Below are 15,000 nucleotides of genomic sequence, written 5' to 3'. Positions count from 1 at the left end.
AGGGCGGCCGCCGCACTCAGAAAGCCCCCGCGTCAAACCTCTTTACCGCCCCAATCTCGCAGTCGCAGTCTGCACGCACTGCCCCCGTCACACCGCCGCGTCCTCGATCGGAGGAAGTCATGGCCGGGTGTAATGTGGCTGGAAAAAACCCCGACCGGAGAGGCCCTTGAGTTTTCCAGGCCTGCGTCGTTCTTATTGAATAAACCACATGAAAAAGCTCCCAAAAACCCCCCCCAAAAAACTAAAGTTATGCGTAACTGTCGTTTAGGAGTCGCTGGCTTTGAGTCACGGCTTCACCGACGCTGTGATTGACTCCTCTCCCACGACGTGACAGCGGTGACTCACCGCGGCGTGACGGGGGCTGACACGGTCTCGGCCCCGGTTTGTTTGTCGACACCGCGGAGACGCGTTGCTGCCGGGCACACATGGGCTCCGCACCTTGTCATCGGGGCGGAACGTCACGGGGGCCGGGAGAGCGGGAGGGAAGAGGGAGCAGGAGGGAGGAGGGCGGACGGTCGGACCGAGGGAGAGAGAAGCGTTTGTCGTCGTTTTGGGGGGAACAAACAAGCCGGCATATGCACTCACACTCTTCGGCGGATCAGTTCCGCCTCACCCACCTGTCCGCCCATCTGTTGTGGATCAATCACGCCGTCAATAGCTTTAGCCTGCTTCGGTAGGATACTGTAGGATTGACGTCCCGTGGCTCTCGTCGCATTGCGAGCCAATGCAAATCTTCACAGATGGAACAAAAAAGGTCAGGTTACAAAGGCTCAAAGGTGTTTTAACGATTTCACGCCGCAATAACCGGCGCCTACACATCCGAACCCTCAACGCCGTCCCCCCCCCCCCCGGCGCTCGCTATTTTGGGGCGAGGATTGCTCGGTTCGGCATGGAAGGATTCGGTTTGAAAACTTTGCAGGAAATCACCAGACGGCCGCTTCTTTATTCACACCCGCAGCTACGTTCCGTCCACGTCCCAATTAATGACCAAACGGCTCGATGGCTCCGCGCCGCGCTTCATGTCTCTGCACTCTCTCTTCCCGCTCGTTCCAGATGCCACCGGTGGCTGCCGTTTTGGTTTAAAAAAAAAAAAAAAGACTCACTTTCTCCGGTTTCCCACGCGGCCTTGGCGTAGGCTCACGGCGCATCCTCGGGGCCAACTCAAACGCGAGGCGGGGGGCACGCCCCAGAGCTTTCCTCGAGGCCCCAAAGGCGGGAAGGGTCCGCAAAACGGGGGAAGAACTCTACTTAGCGGTGGGCTCCGACAGGATGAGTCAGCGAGCCGAGCCGTGCGGGGCCACCCGTACAGATCACGGATCAGCTGCGTTCTGTTCCACCACTAGTTTAGAGCGCCACCATGTTTCAATAAAAATATCGATATTCGGCGCCAGTGTATCATGATATATTCCAGTGTCAATATTTCATCCCACCCCTATTGCACATTACGGTGCTTTTGTCTATTGAGCCTTGTTTTAAACCAATTTGAACCAACCTGCATCTGCCGGCTTGTTGGCTGTCGCCTCCTTTCCGAACGATCACCAGCATAAACAAAATCTGGTTTGGCTTTGTGAGATCATTCTGTTGCCACCCCTACGTGTTGCCAACAAATTTGCCGGATTCTGCAAATGACGCTTTCTCTGGACAAATTAGGGTTGAGCCGCTAGAGCCGCCGCAGTTATGACACAATCGCCGCTTTGATTGTGTACTAATATGAATCTGTACAATCGTTAGGTTCCACGATCATTTTTTTTACAACGTTCAAACTTTAGGGGAAATTGAAGCCAATCATCATTGAAGCCAACCCATCATGTTTCCTTCGGCTGGATGGAGGCAAATTAACCGTCTACCCAAGTCTTTTATGTTCCAGTGTTAATGTCAATAGTTAGCTCTTCTGCAATCGGTGGACATTATTACACCATTATACGCTTATTAAACACACATCTTAATGATAGAGCTCCGTAAACTCTTAAACACATGACGGGCCTGTGCAGCCGCAGAGCCCCTCGTTGCCCAGAGTCAAATCTTCCAGCTGCACAGATGGCTGCGGGGGGTCTGATAGAGACCGGGGGAAGACACCGCCGGTGGCCAATTTTCCCAAAGACCTGTTTTCCCCTGCAGCGATTCTGACACAGTCTGCTCCACCACGCGGTTATCACGCTTCTGCCTCCTCTCCCTCCCCTCCTTGTGACTGGAAAAATCCCCCGACCACCTGTCCGCCAAAACAGTGTCCCTCATCCGATTAACACCCCTGGAACACAAGTCAGTCCAACCTCGCTGCCTCCCATGTCAACGGTGAAGGACGTGTGTTCGGGTAGATTACGGAAGTTGAGAGATTGCTGTCAGGAGTCAGGTACAAAGTGTACAGTGAAAGCCGTTACAGCTCAGACTTTTTTTTATTTGAGGAGGTGGTGGTGATGGGGGTGGGGGTGGGGGTGGGGGTCGGGGCGGGGGGGGGTTGAATGATTGTGGCACTCGAAAAAGCTTGTGTAAAAAAAAAAAAAAAAAAATCCACTGATAATGGATCATTTCCTTTTTTTCTTCAGCGCCGGCGTATCCAGGTGATGTCAAAGCGGGTGGGGATTTTGACAGCCGCTGTCGCCGATTTCAATGACTGCATTTAAAAGAAAATGACAGCCCCTTTTTGGGGGGGGGGGGGGGGGGGAATAAAGGCACTTTACTGGTTACCTGCTGTTTTTAAATGGAAAGGTGTGCCGAATTAAGTCGGCAGAGGAGGCAGTTAAGAGTGATCCTTTTTCTGCTAATTGTTCTTCCCGTTCCCAGGTAGCGATTTGATCAGCACAATGCCTCGCTGGGAGGGGGGCGGGGCGGGGTGGGGGGGGTTGCTAATGGGGTTGCGCTATTTTGAAAATCGAATGCGAGTCCGATGCGAATTGCCGATAAACAGATCGCGACTCTGCAATTAGAGCACCTCTTCCACACATTTTCCCCTCTTCAAAAAAGCAACCCTACGGGGAAATGAAAGCATCAGGAAAAGCGTTTGAGGCGGAACGCCCTGGCACTCAGACCCATTAAGTTCCGCTCCGGCGTCAATTTGTCAGCGGAAAGTTGGCGGAACTCGTTGGAATCAAGAGGATTGTGAACAAAATAAGCCCTTCTTTGTTGCAGTCCTTTCTCTGAAATTGTTGACGTTTTCCTCGCAAAATCGTCCTCCTCTATCGAGGATGGTATCAGGGTCCCCGCACGTCGAAGATGTGTTCCGGCCAAGTCACGTTCCGGCGTACGTGATCCTCAATGACGTTACTGCAGGAGGATGTGGTGAGATGCGTGTGCTCGATATGCTCCAGTAGCAAGGCGTCACGCTTTTGTTTCCCCGGAAGGATCATTGGAAATGCTTGCAGTGATGCATGACTGGGAGGGACTGCAGACTTCAGACCCTCCTGCCCCCCACCACCACCACCACCACCACCCGAATCTGGATTTTAGCGCGCAAACATCCAAAATTGGTAGGGTGGTGGCGATGGGTGCATGCATCGCCCATGGCTTAATTTAGGGGTACGGGGTAATTAATTGCAAGAAAAAGAGCGTCACGAAATAACTCTAATTAGATGGGGAAACATGTCTCCCAGAGTGAGTTATCTTTTTTTATTTTATTTATTCATTTATTTTCCCCACCAAAAAGTTTTATCCAAATGACAGATTCCTATAAACACATTTGTCCACCCTTGCCGGGTCTTTATCCCTTTCAAGTGTTGAGTTTATGTTGAGACCTTTTCCTGTATGGGCGGGAAGCCTTTGTGCTTAAACAGATATGAGCTGATAGCACTTTCTGGCCTAATGTATATTCTGTTTATTGTGTGTGTGTGTGTGTGTGCGTACACCCCCAAAGATCCAGCGGAAGCTCATTCTGAAACGTGCTGTTGGCTTTGGACTGTTGCTGTGGGACAGGAAACCAGCGGTATTTCCTCAGTTGTCGCGGTCAGCCAGAAGGCCACCCTGCAAAGCGGTCGACGGGGAGAGAGGGGAGGATCTCCTCCTCCTCCCCAAGATAGTTACACGCAATAAATATTTGAGGAACGACCTTATGGGTATTACGCGAAACACCTCGAACGGTCTCCCAAGTCCGGAAAAAAAATAGTTTTACTTTACTGTAACGCAGCCTCCAACCGAATCTCCACGGTGTAACCAGGGCGGTAAAATCAGCGCTCGTGGCCGGACGATGACTTAATTTGGCCGCTCGTGGGCCACGTTTAAAACGACGCCGCGTGACAACGGATTGAACGATAAAGGTTTCTGGACGGCAACACTGCCCACTTATCGAACCCTGGCGAGCGAGGGCGGCAGAAATGGAGAGGATAGCGTCGTTTTGGCATTCAGATTCTTTCAACGCTTGAGTCAACAGCGGAGGGCTCACATCTCCATGTAAAATGGGCGTTTTTGTTGACCCCCAGAGTCTCTTTTCTCGACTCGGAACTAAATCAAAGCTTGTGATTGACTCCTAAAGCCCCCTTGGTGTGTGTTTTAACCAAGAAGGAAGTGCTGCTTTCTGAAGTAATGGTGTAGGAAACTGAGCTGTGTTTTCCTGTCGGGCAAGAAAAACAAGCTTCATAGGCGTCTCTAATTACCACGGCGGCCCCCTTTTGCCTAAACCCATCTGGACGGCCCTGTCAGAGGGACAGGCCGTCCACGGAGGGTGTCAAGAAGAACTCTAATTGGAAAAGACTTTATTTTCAGTTTTTAAACCGCCCCTCTGCCCCTTCATTCCTCTTTGGCAGGAAGAGAGAGGAAGAGGAAAAGAGAACTGCACCAAGCCGCCGGCCACAAAACAGTCGACCGCCCCGAGGGAGGCGTGATTTAAACAAAAAAAAACCCCCAAAAAAAACAAAACAAAACAACCAATTTCCTTTAGGAAAGTTGACCCTGCCCATTTAGATGCTTAGCATCAACACAACCTCAATTAAGGCGGCAGTAGCTTTACGGCCGGCACTTTGTATTCTCATGCGAGCGCCTCGTTTTGTTGTCCCCACAGGGTCAAAGGGTGGGAGGGCTGCGGGGGGAGCACTCCAATCGGCCTCTCCCTCACCGCCGCCAATTCAACTTTGAATGCACATTTGCAAATCAATTCCCCGGCTCTCGCTCAGGAATGGAGGTTGGGGGGGAGTGAACGGGGAGGAGGGGGCAGCGAAGCCGCAAAAAAAAAAAACAAAAAAAAAAAAAACCCTCTCTTGGAGGTATAGGACCGGCTTTCTGAAAAGAATTGCAGATGAGGGAGGAGATAGGAATAGGAATAAGAATGTCGGCCCAGGTTTGTTTGATGGCGGTCCGCCCTCCATCCCCGTCGCTCCTCTGCTCCGCCCCCGCCTCCCGGGGCTTATGAAGTTCCCCGAGCCCAGCACTCGCCGGATACTCTTAGAGCTATTGTACTGAAATCCCCTTCTAAAGGACTCCTCTACCCCCGGCTATTAGTAATTTAAAAAGTTTTTTGAGAGGGGTCGGGTGAGGAACGGGGAGTTAACTTGAATGGTGTGTGTCGGGGGCCGGACTTAGCTTTCATTTCAGTCGCTAAGCCGGAGTTTGGCCCGATCCTTTATCTGCCGTTGGAGGCGCAGCGTAAGTCTCGCGGCGTTTCGCGTCGTTTTTGAAAGTCCTTTGAGTTAAAAAGTTCATTTTCATCGCCGTCGTCTTCGGGCGGCCGGCTTCACCGAGCTCCCATGCCCTCCACCTTGGTGCCGCTACGGGGGTGGGGGTCGTCGGGTTGGCCGATTGGATCGTTATGATAGCGATGTCTCGATTTGAGACTAGATATGATCTGGAATTGTAGTTATCGTAATATCGCGATATAGTGTAATGATGTGTTTACAGCATCTATCTGGTAGGGCTGGGCGATACGGACCAAAAGTCATTTTGGTCAAGTATTTTTTTTGGGTTTAAATGGCGATTCCCCGATAATTATCTCGGTATTTTCAGCGTTCAATTGAAAGTTGAGGGCCACATGGGAGATGTCCCAACCCCTTTTATCAGAATAGACTGTGGTCAAAATGAAATGCAAAGACAAGGTTTCCTACCCTGTCTGTAAACACACACAACTGAATCTTTCAAAAATAAAACTTGGCAAATGAGGCGGTTCTGATTCGGACTATTCCGTTCATGAAGTCTTGAGCCGAGCCTTACATCGAATCTCATTCATTCTCGTCACAGCAGAATCAGCCTAAACATCGAGCCGAAACGTCGTTAGTCCATTCCAGGGCCGAGCGAAATTGCCAAAATCGAATGTCGCAATTTCTTTGCATGAATACCCCAATAACGATGATTTAATGATACGTCTCGGATGACCATCGGTGCTTTTATGGGATATTCACACACCGGAAATCGTTGAAAGCCAATGATTAGTAATGTGGATATTCTAACCAAGCAGAGGAATTGATGGGAACAGCTGACTTCACTGTAGCGCCGCCTTAAAAACAACATTGAAGTATGTCTGCATGTTCCGATCACAAAAATCCCGGACAACACCTCTCTCTCCCGCGTCGCGATAACGATATAATATCGGTGTGTCCTGCAGCCCTACTTCCTAGACTGTCATTATATCCACACTACTAATGAGTATTTGCCAAATATTTCTGGTGTGTAAATATCTTATGACATCACCAATATCCATCTCCAAAATATCGTCAGACGTTTAGATGCCCGGGTACTGGTCATCACCCAGCCCTTGCTAGGTAGATTCTCTGGTACGTTCATGTCACATATCCACACATTGGCAGAAAAACACGACGGCTACGGGTGGACACCAAGATTACAGATCGCCGAGCGCACCCCTGCAGAAAGTTGAGGCTGCGGGACGGAGCCGAGACCAGAGCGTCACGCCATTATAATCTGCTCTGGCAGAATGGTGGCAGATCATTTTCGATTTTTTATATATTTTTTTTCTTCTTCCAAAGCTGTTTTTACGATGATTTTTCGGCCTGATCTCGACTCGCTCTCGCTGAACGGACACAGACCGTATCACGCATAAAGCTTCCCCGTCATCTCTCCCCCCAATTCTACAGCCGATTAGTGGAGAGATGGGAAAACCGTCCTCCTGACACCTTTGGGATGGTTTGTTTTTTTGGTGGGCAGACAGACACTGGCGTCCGCAGCAGAGCACAGATCAACGTGACGTACACATTGATCCGTGCCGCGCTACGGAGACGTGTTTTACTGCGGTATTTACTTTTTTTTTTTTTTATTAGGACAGTAGAATTTCAGCGGTTAGCGGTTCAGCGGTTATTCATTCGACCCGTGACCTCGGTGGGACGCCAGGCGGCCCAAGTCTTTTCCATCAGACGACGTTAAAACTCGGGCGACGGGGTCTTTAGCGTACGTGCAGGGTTTTATGTCGTCTCCGAAGTCCCATCATTTTTTTAACAACCTCTCATAATGACTTTGTTTGATCTTTACGGCGGTTTGAAGCCCGTGGAGGAAAAGCGAGTGTGTCCCCCCCCCCCAGCCTTCCACAAAAAATCCTCGCTTTTCATTTAAACTCCGGCGTTTTGGGGAAACAAGCGCTTTGGTGATCTGCGGGAGTTGCTGTGGGTGATGTGCAGGACCCCCCGCCCCCATCCCCCATTCCGGAGGATGTAAATCTGCTTAGGGATGAAAGCCCACTTGGAGTGTCTGGTGAAATAGGGCTGGAGAGTTGATGGTCTGCGGGGGAGGTGGGTGGCGGGGGCGGAGGGGCGGCGATCCATCCAGCACGGACCCGGAGACCACCTCTTGTGTCAGGCCGGGAAGTCCATAAGTCCTAGTCCTAGAGGGTCTCGCTGCCGCCCGTTCGCTCCTCAGTTTGGCTCAATCTTTCTTTTCTGCCCCCTTCGAGCCTCCACCCCTCTGTCGCTCCTCCCCCCCCCCCCGTCCTTGGCTCTGTTGCGTTAGACTGAACTGGTTTGACAGTATTTCACTCCGCTTGTGTGTGTGCACTCTCCCAGCGCCGACGGTCGTGTTATTCGGTAAGAAAAGCGGTAATCGCAGTGCAGGGACTTATTTATTTTTCTTCCGTATATTAGTTCTTTTAAATGTAAGTTCGTTGCTTGTAAGGTGAGCTCCGTTGTCCTCCCCCTCGTTTCCTCTTTTATCAACCAAAGGAAAGCAAAAGAAATTTGAAGGTCCTAATCAACACTGGCACAATGTGTTCTTCAGCCTTGCAACAGGACGTGCGTTTCGATAATTATTTCTGACTTCTGACTCTTTTTCTTGTTGTTGTTGTTGTGGGAACCGGAGTCGTTCAGTGTACCCCTTTCAGCGTCTTCCATTCACGCTCGGCTTCCCCATGGTTACATTAGCTCCTACGCAGCTTTGAAGCTGTTGCTGTCTGCCACACCACAGGGCAGGAGCTAATGGGGCCTCAGAGGCTTCAGTCAGGCCCGTTTAAAGATCTACTCCAGTCTGAAGGCAACCATTCATATGCTGCCGACTCCAACCGTCTCCCAGACTCCCAATTTCCTTCCTGGCCTCTTCACCGATATGTAAGTTTGTCAGCTCTGTTCTCGTACAGCACATGAATTTGGCACGACAAGTCAGGGCTGCACGATTATGGCTAAAATGATCATCACGATTATTTTGCTCACTATTGTGACGACGATTATTTTATCACGATTATTCATCCACTTTGGGGAGCGCAATTATTTTATTGCGCTTTGTCAATCAACGGAAAACCGCCTTCACAATAATAATGTATTTTATTAAACCTACAAATAAATGAACTCAAATGTACAAATCTTTCTATCAAAATAGGGCTTGGATTCAGTCTTCTGAGGGCTATATATAAATTACATTTTACAAAAAAAAAAAAATTCCACCACGTGGCCTCAAATGAAAATAATTAATCCCAAACAAGAAGTTCAGTTTCATTACCACTTAGAAGAGGGAGCCTTACACACACAGGTGTAAGAAAACAGCCTCATGCCACATGGATAATTGTGATTAGATGCAAAACAAGGGCAAATTGCACAGCAAAACTTTATGGCCGTGTTTGCGCTGGCTTATCATTAGCGCAATATCTTGAGTGAATCGGCCGCTGAGACGGCAACAGATAGTGGACAAATTGAAAAATAAAGTCATCCAAGGCCACGATCAATTAATTGTGGAGGCCAATATTAACATTGCGATTAATAGACGATTAATTGTGTCAGCCCGACAAAAAGTCAAGAATTTCGATTTTTGGCTCATGCAATAATAGACCATCTCTTCTTTTTGTTCTTTTAGGCCACATTGGCACCGAAACATTCATTTTGGATTCGGTCCCCTCCTCTGTTTTTTTTTGTTTGTTTGTTTTTTTCTCCCTTTGTGCGACATTTCAGATGCTCGTCACAGCAAGCAACCACAAGCGTTTGGTGAACACCCTCTCATCTCCGAGTAACGGGAACGCTATATTTCTCGAGCCTACGTCCTGCATTTAAGACCTTCGGATAATCTTTGAGATCATAATCCTCTTTTACAGCCTGCGCTTGACATTTCCACACAGCCTGCTCTGAGCCAGCTTGGTCTGTAAAATTTACGAGTCGGCTTTTAAAGGAAGCGCCCTGCTGGGCTCCCGACTCTGGCTAGACGTGCTCAGCTTAGCCACGATGCACACTCGGGATAAGATATTTGATGAGCGCTTCCTGCCGTCCGCCGCACGGAGACCTTGGGGGCAGAATATCAATGAACAGTGACACTGTTTTCTTATTTCTTGTTCGTCGGTACACCTCCGAAGAGAATTCTACCAGGAATATTTAAATACTTTAAGTCTTAAAGCGGGAGCTGTGATCCGGCAGAACTCGGAAAATTCCAGGTTCCAAAAGTAAAAGTCCCGCCACATTCCGCTCCACTCATTATTTGGACCTACTAATTAAAGGGGGCAAAAAATAACCCAAAACATAAATGCAACCAATTTACCATCCATCACTGATCGAACTTAAGGGCCAATTTTGCATTCATATATTTCAAATAATTGAGTTCTAAGTCGGCTGAATTGTCCAGATTAGGTCAGAGTTTGGGTGCAGTCCCTACTGGTTGAATGCACATGTATGGAGCTGCCGCCTGCAGATCCACCGCTACGCTGCATATGACCCTCCCCGAAAAGAAAGACCTCTGTGTATTTCCCTTGGAGGAGGAGGCGTGTCACCTGCCTGTCTCCTGCGTGTCCCGCCCCCTCGCCCTTATCAGCGCTTATCAGGAAAGACGGAACCTTTGAACTCCTTCTCACACCTGCACCTGTGGGGACCAGGAGACCCCCACGGGTCCTCCATCTGGGCTTGAAGGAAGATCATTGACTGAGCGGGAAGGGGTGTGTGTGTGTGTGTGTGTGTGTGTGTGTGTGTGTGTGTGTGTGTGTGTGTGTGTGTGTGTGTGTGTGTGTGTGTGTATGTGTGTGTGTGTGTGTGTGTGTGTGGCCATTAAAAAAAAAAAAAAAAAAAAAAAAGCAGAAAATCTGCAATAAACAGCGGTCGGACACAATTTTGTTGTTGTGACAAAGGACGGCGAGGCCCATCTCCTGGTGTAATTGTCGAAAGCACTCTGCCGGGGTGGAATTTCTCCTTTGCCATGCGGTGCTTGAGCTTGTGTTATTGCTCTTCATACATAATTGTCCCGCCAACACGCTGTCATTCAAATTGAAGTGAGGAGGGGAGGGGACAGGCGAGGAGGGGAGGAGGGAGGAGAGAAGAGCAGGGGGGAGGAGAGGAGAGGAGGGGAGCAGAGGAGAGGAGAGCAGAGAGGAGGATGGGGAGAGGAAAAAGGAGAAAAAAAAAAAAAAAGCAATTTCGGAGCTTGGTGAAAACCTGCCGGGAATTACCTTCGCTTCAGTCTGCCCCCCTCTCTCTCTCTCTCTCTCTCTCTCTCTCTCTCTCTCCGTCCTCCTCCCGTCCTTACGTATTTCAATCTTTCTCTCGGGCTCTCGGAATGAGTGACGCTCCCCTAAGCACTGTGTTAACACACTGACAGCCGTACTCAGACAACGTGATCGCTATGCGTTGGAAGCTTGGCGGCAGCACCATGACGTTTCTATTTAAACACCGTGTGGGACGTGTTCTGATGTAGTGGTGAAGACCAATACCGTGTCTGCTGTCCATTCCCGTAAGAAGAATTTTCATTATTTAACTATTATATAATCTTATTATTAACTGGTAAAATAATATAATATAATTGTGTGTGTGTGTGTGTGTGTGTATATATATATATATATATGTTTGGTTTGTTTCTATTTCTGTAACCCAAACATGTCAGCGGCTCAGCCAACCTGAACCTGTCTTGCCAAGGCCGTTCTGATTAGAAAGCCTCACCGCGAGCGAATGTGGTCGGTTTTAATAGACGCTGAATATAGAGCGTGTAATTTCATACAGCCTCTTCATTTGCGCATTGAATGCGTCTGTTGAGAAATTGCATTTCATGCTCCTTTAACAGAACCCGTGTTGTTGGCGATAAAAGTGTGTGTGTGTGTGTGTTTGCGTGCATTTTCCTGTGTGTGTTTATTCCGCGACGGTCGCCATTCCCAGTTGGTTCGATATAGAAGTGGAGTGAAGGTGTTTTGCGCTTTTACTGGTGTGTCGTGTTGTTTTTATTTTCCTGACTTCAGGTTGAGCCGCCCACTTGCCTCTTGTGGCTACGGTGTTAAAAAAAGAGTCCGAGGATTTGGATGTTCTCCGCTTATTTCAGTCCTCGTTACAGCCCTCTTCCCACGCTCAGGCAACAGCTCGCTTCTCGAACTGTGACAATTAGTCGATTGATCGAGTTGTCAACAATTATATTCCTCGCTAACTATCTTAATTATCAAATTATGATTTTTAGTCGAGCGAGAACATTTCCTAATTCTGACCGTAAGCTGGGTATCTTTGGGTTGAGGACAAAATGAGACATTTGAGGACGTCGCCTTGGGCTTCGGGAAACGGTGATCGACATTTTTCAGCATTTTCTGACATTTAAATGACAATTCAACGAAAATAATCGTTAGTTGCAGCTCTAGCGTGTTCATTTACCCGTCACCTCGCCGAGGTGCCGTACCTCTTTAAGTATCCCTGCGGCCACTTCCTCGTCGCCACTGTTTCCCTTTGTTGGTGTTCAGTCTAATGAACGGAAGACAAAATAGCAACGTGAGGCCCTTCAAGTGTAGAGATGATGCGCTTGTGGCAGCTTTTGAACCAAATAGAATAATTTGGCCGGGAGATATATTATTCCAATATCGATATTGTGATATGAGACAAAATATCATCCGGGATTTTGGGATCTTAAAATTAAAGGTTTTTCTTTAAGGCTGCATTACAGTTAAGTAATGCAACCTTCTGAACTTCATAGACTGTTCTAATCAACGCCTCTACCCGCTCCGTCATAATATCCTCATTACTAACGACTGTTTCTCAAATATTCCTGAGGAAAGCACCAATAGTCATCCCCAACACAATACTGCCCAGCCCTACTAATCCAACATTCATCCGAGAAGTAGTCTCTGTTTGCGGAATGCGAAGCACCTTTGTAGAACCCACCTAACCCCGACCACCCTTCTCTCTCTCTCTCTCTCTCTCTCTCTCTCTCTCTCTCTCTCTCTCTCACTCGCTCGCTCTCTGTCCAGGATCTCGGCCCAGGTTAGACGACGCCCCTCCCCGCGTCGTGGAGCACCCGTCCGACCTGATCGTGTCCAAGGGCGAGCCGGCCACCCTCAACTGCAAGGCGGAGGGTCGGCCCTCGCCCATGGTGGAGTGGTACAAGGACGGCGAGCGCGTGGAGACGGACCGGGAGGACCCGCGCTCGCACCGCATGCTGCTGCCCAGCGGCTCCCTCTTCTTCTTGCGGATCGTCCACGGCCGGAGGAGCAAGCCCGACGAGGGCGTGTACGTGTGCGTGGCGCGCAACTACCTGGGCGAGGCGGTGAGCCGCAACGCCTCGCTGGAGGTGGCAAGTAAGTGGCGTGGAGAGCCCTTTGTTTGATTTTTTTTATCCCAAAGAACGTGCGTGAGCAGTCTTATGAGATACCCGATGTGCCAGTGGTCATAAAAGCAGCCCAGAGAACTTATTAAGGGCGGGGGCCGCACCTTACGTCCCTCTCTCAGCACGAGATGGATTTGATTGGCTGAGGCCCACCTCCCGAACACAGCAGCTATGCCCAGTCGAGGTGCTACGCCAATAATGAGCGAGAACGCCATTGCAGAAAAATGCACGCTAGGAAGGAACAGCATTTCAGCTGTCGCTGTGGTATTTAGAATAAGTTAATAATTGGCTCTTAAAAAAAAGTTGTGGAAAATTTTATCCGAGGGCCTCTTACACCACATAACTAACCACTGCAGCGTGTCTCTGATTAGTCCAAGTACATCCATGCTGGGGGAGCCGTGTACCAGGGAAATTAACCAGCCAAATAGATGCTGGTTTTAACCCCCGAAAAGAGTCTACAAATACATATTTTTAGATACGTCGCCATTGGCAATTGAGTGTTCACCCATGCCGGGGAGTTAAAAAAAATGCTCTTTCAGTCGTACACTTTTGGGTGTCCTGCCTGCTGTTGAGGAGGAGAGCTCTCCATGGAGGCGCTGTCTTGTTATCGCCCGCATCATTTGCCGGAGTTGACTCTTGACCACCACCTCTGACCTGAGGTGTCAGATCACATGGCAGCTTCCAGGCCCCCTTCGAGAACCCCCCCCCCCCACACACACACACACACACATGCGCGCACACACACACACACACACACACACACACACCCACGCACACACACACACACGCACACATACACGCACGCACACATACACGCACACACACACACACACACACACACACACACACACACACACACACACACACACACACACACACACACACACACACACACACACACACACATATCAATTCCTCCTTAATTTCTGACACTCTGCCTATCGATGCATCTCCCTTTTCCCTGACCACCCGACCGGCCAGTGTATATATTATATACTAGAATATATTCCTATATATATTTTACCGTTGGCCATTTTGGACACAACATTTAACATAATGGACCATTTGACCGGCAGACAGTGAACTACTTGACGTGTCATTACACTACGAATTTCAACACAGAGTCGGCTGTGTAAGTTTGCCTGGCGACCCACAGCCAGCAGTGAAAAGCCGGGGAAAGTAAATCCGATCCTTTGTACTTCCTCTAGTACTGTCCACCTTTTAAAATGCCAACTATTCCAGGAATTTCTCATTGCGCTAAAGCAAAACAGCTGAGTGCGGTGAGGGGAAAAAAACCCAGAATAAGAGTCGGTGAAACTCTATACGGCTGTCAAACACCTTTAGGGCAGCCATCGCATTTTTCCCTGAAAGGCTCTAGCCCCTAACTTAATAATCAGACTGAATTTCCTTTACTTCCATGGAAGGGAGAAAAAAAAAGAACCAGCACATAAATCATTCTCTTTCCTCTGCCAACGGCTCAGAGCAGTGCAGCGACCGCCTGTGCTAAACTAAAGGCCGCTCCTCCAAGAGAATGAGGAGCAACCTTTTCACCTCGCTCTCGCTCCGTTTGGGGTGGATACGGGGGCGCTTGGGAGCCATGTTGGTACAGTCGCAGAGCCGAGCTGGCTTCCCATTTAACTTGGTAGGTTTGGAAGAGGAAAGGGAATTGGGCGGAGACGTCTGCTGCAGGATCCTCACACTCCCGTGAAGATCCATGATAGACGCAGTAAAATCAACTGTGATCTTCTTAAATGGCTTTTCCCAGGCTGGCTTATTCGTAAAACGCCCAATGTCACATATGCTTCCCGTTACTGCTGCTGAGAGCGTGTTTAGGAAAGGGGATCGATTTCATTCTTCCCTGTGCGACAACGGCAGGACGTCAAACCAGACCCAAACGGTGGTTGCACTTCATTCACAGCTTTGGGGAGTTTATGCCGGCAGTCACCCAGTCCGTCTGTTTAAAAAGCTGTTTTGGGCCGGTTGGCCGTTACTTCAGCTGTCACCTAATACACACACACACACACACACACACACACACACACACACACACACTAGTGGTCTTCACGGGTCCCAAAATCTGAACTCAAACCCTGTTGGACCCGG

The 15,000-nt window shown here is 49.2% G+C and overlaps 1 protein-coding gene across 1 annotated transcript in view; it reads left to right on the top strand.

Annotated features, from left to right (window-relative positions):
- Positions 1-15,000, top strand: part of robo3 (roundabout, axon guidance receptor, homolog 3) — a gene marked incomplete at its 5' end in the record, with an annotated part of 152,871 nt that overhangs the window by 69,968 nt on the left and 67,903 nt on the right. Inside the window, one exon of the mRNA XM_080014377.1 lies at positions 12,542-12,868. Coding sequence (XP_079870503.1) covers positions 12,542-12,868 — 327 coding nt within the window. The remainder of the gene's footprint in view (positions 1-12,541; positions 12,869-15,000) is intronic.

This window comes from Zeus faber (genome assembly GCF_960531495.2).
Source record: "Zeus faber genome assembly, chromosome: 14".
NCBI classification, from domain to species: domain Eukaryota; kingdom Metazoa; phylum Chordata; class Actinopteri; order Zeiformes; family Zeidae; genus Zeus; species Zeus faber.
The sequence above is the reverse complement of the archived record's forward strand: the minus strand, read 5'-3'. Positions and strand labels throughout refer to the sequence as shown.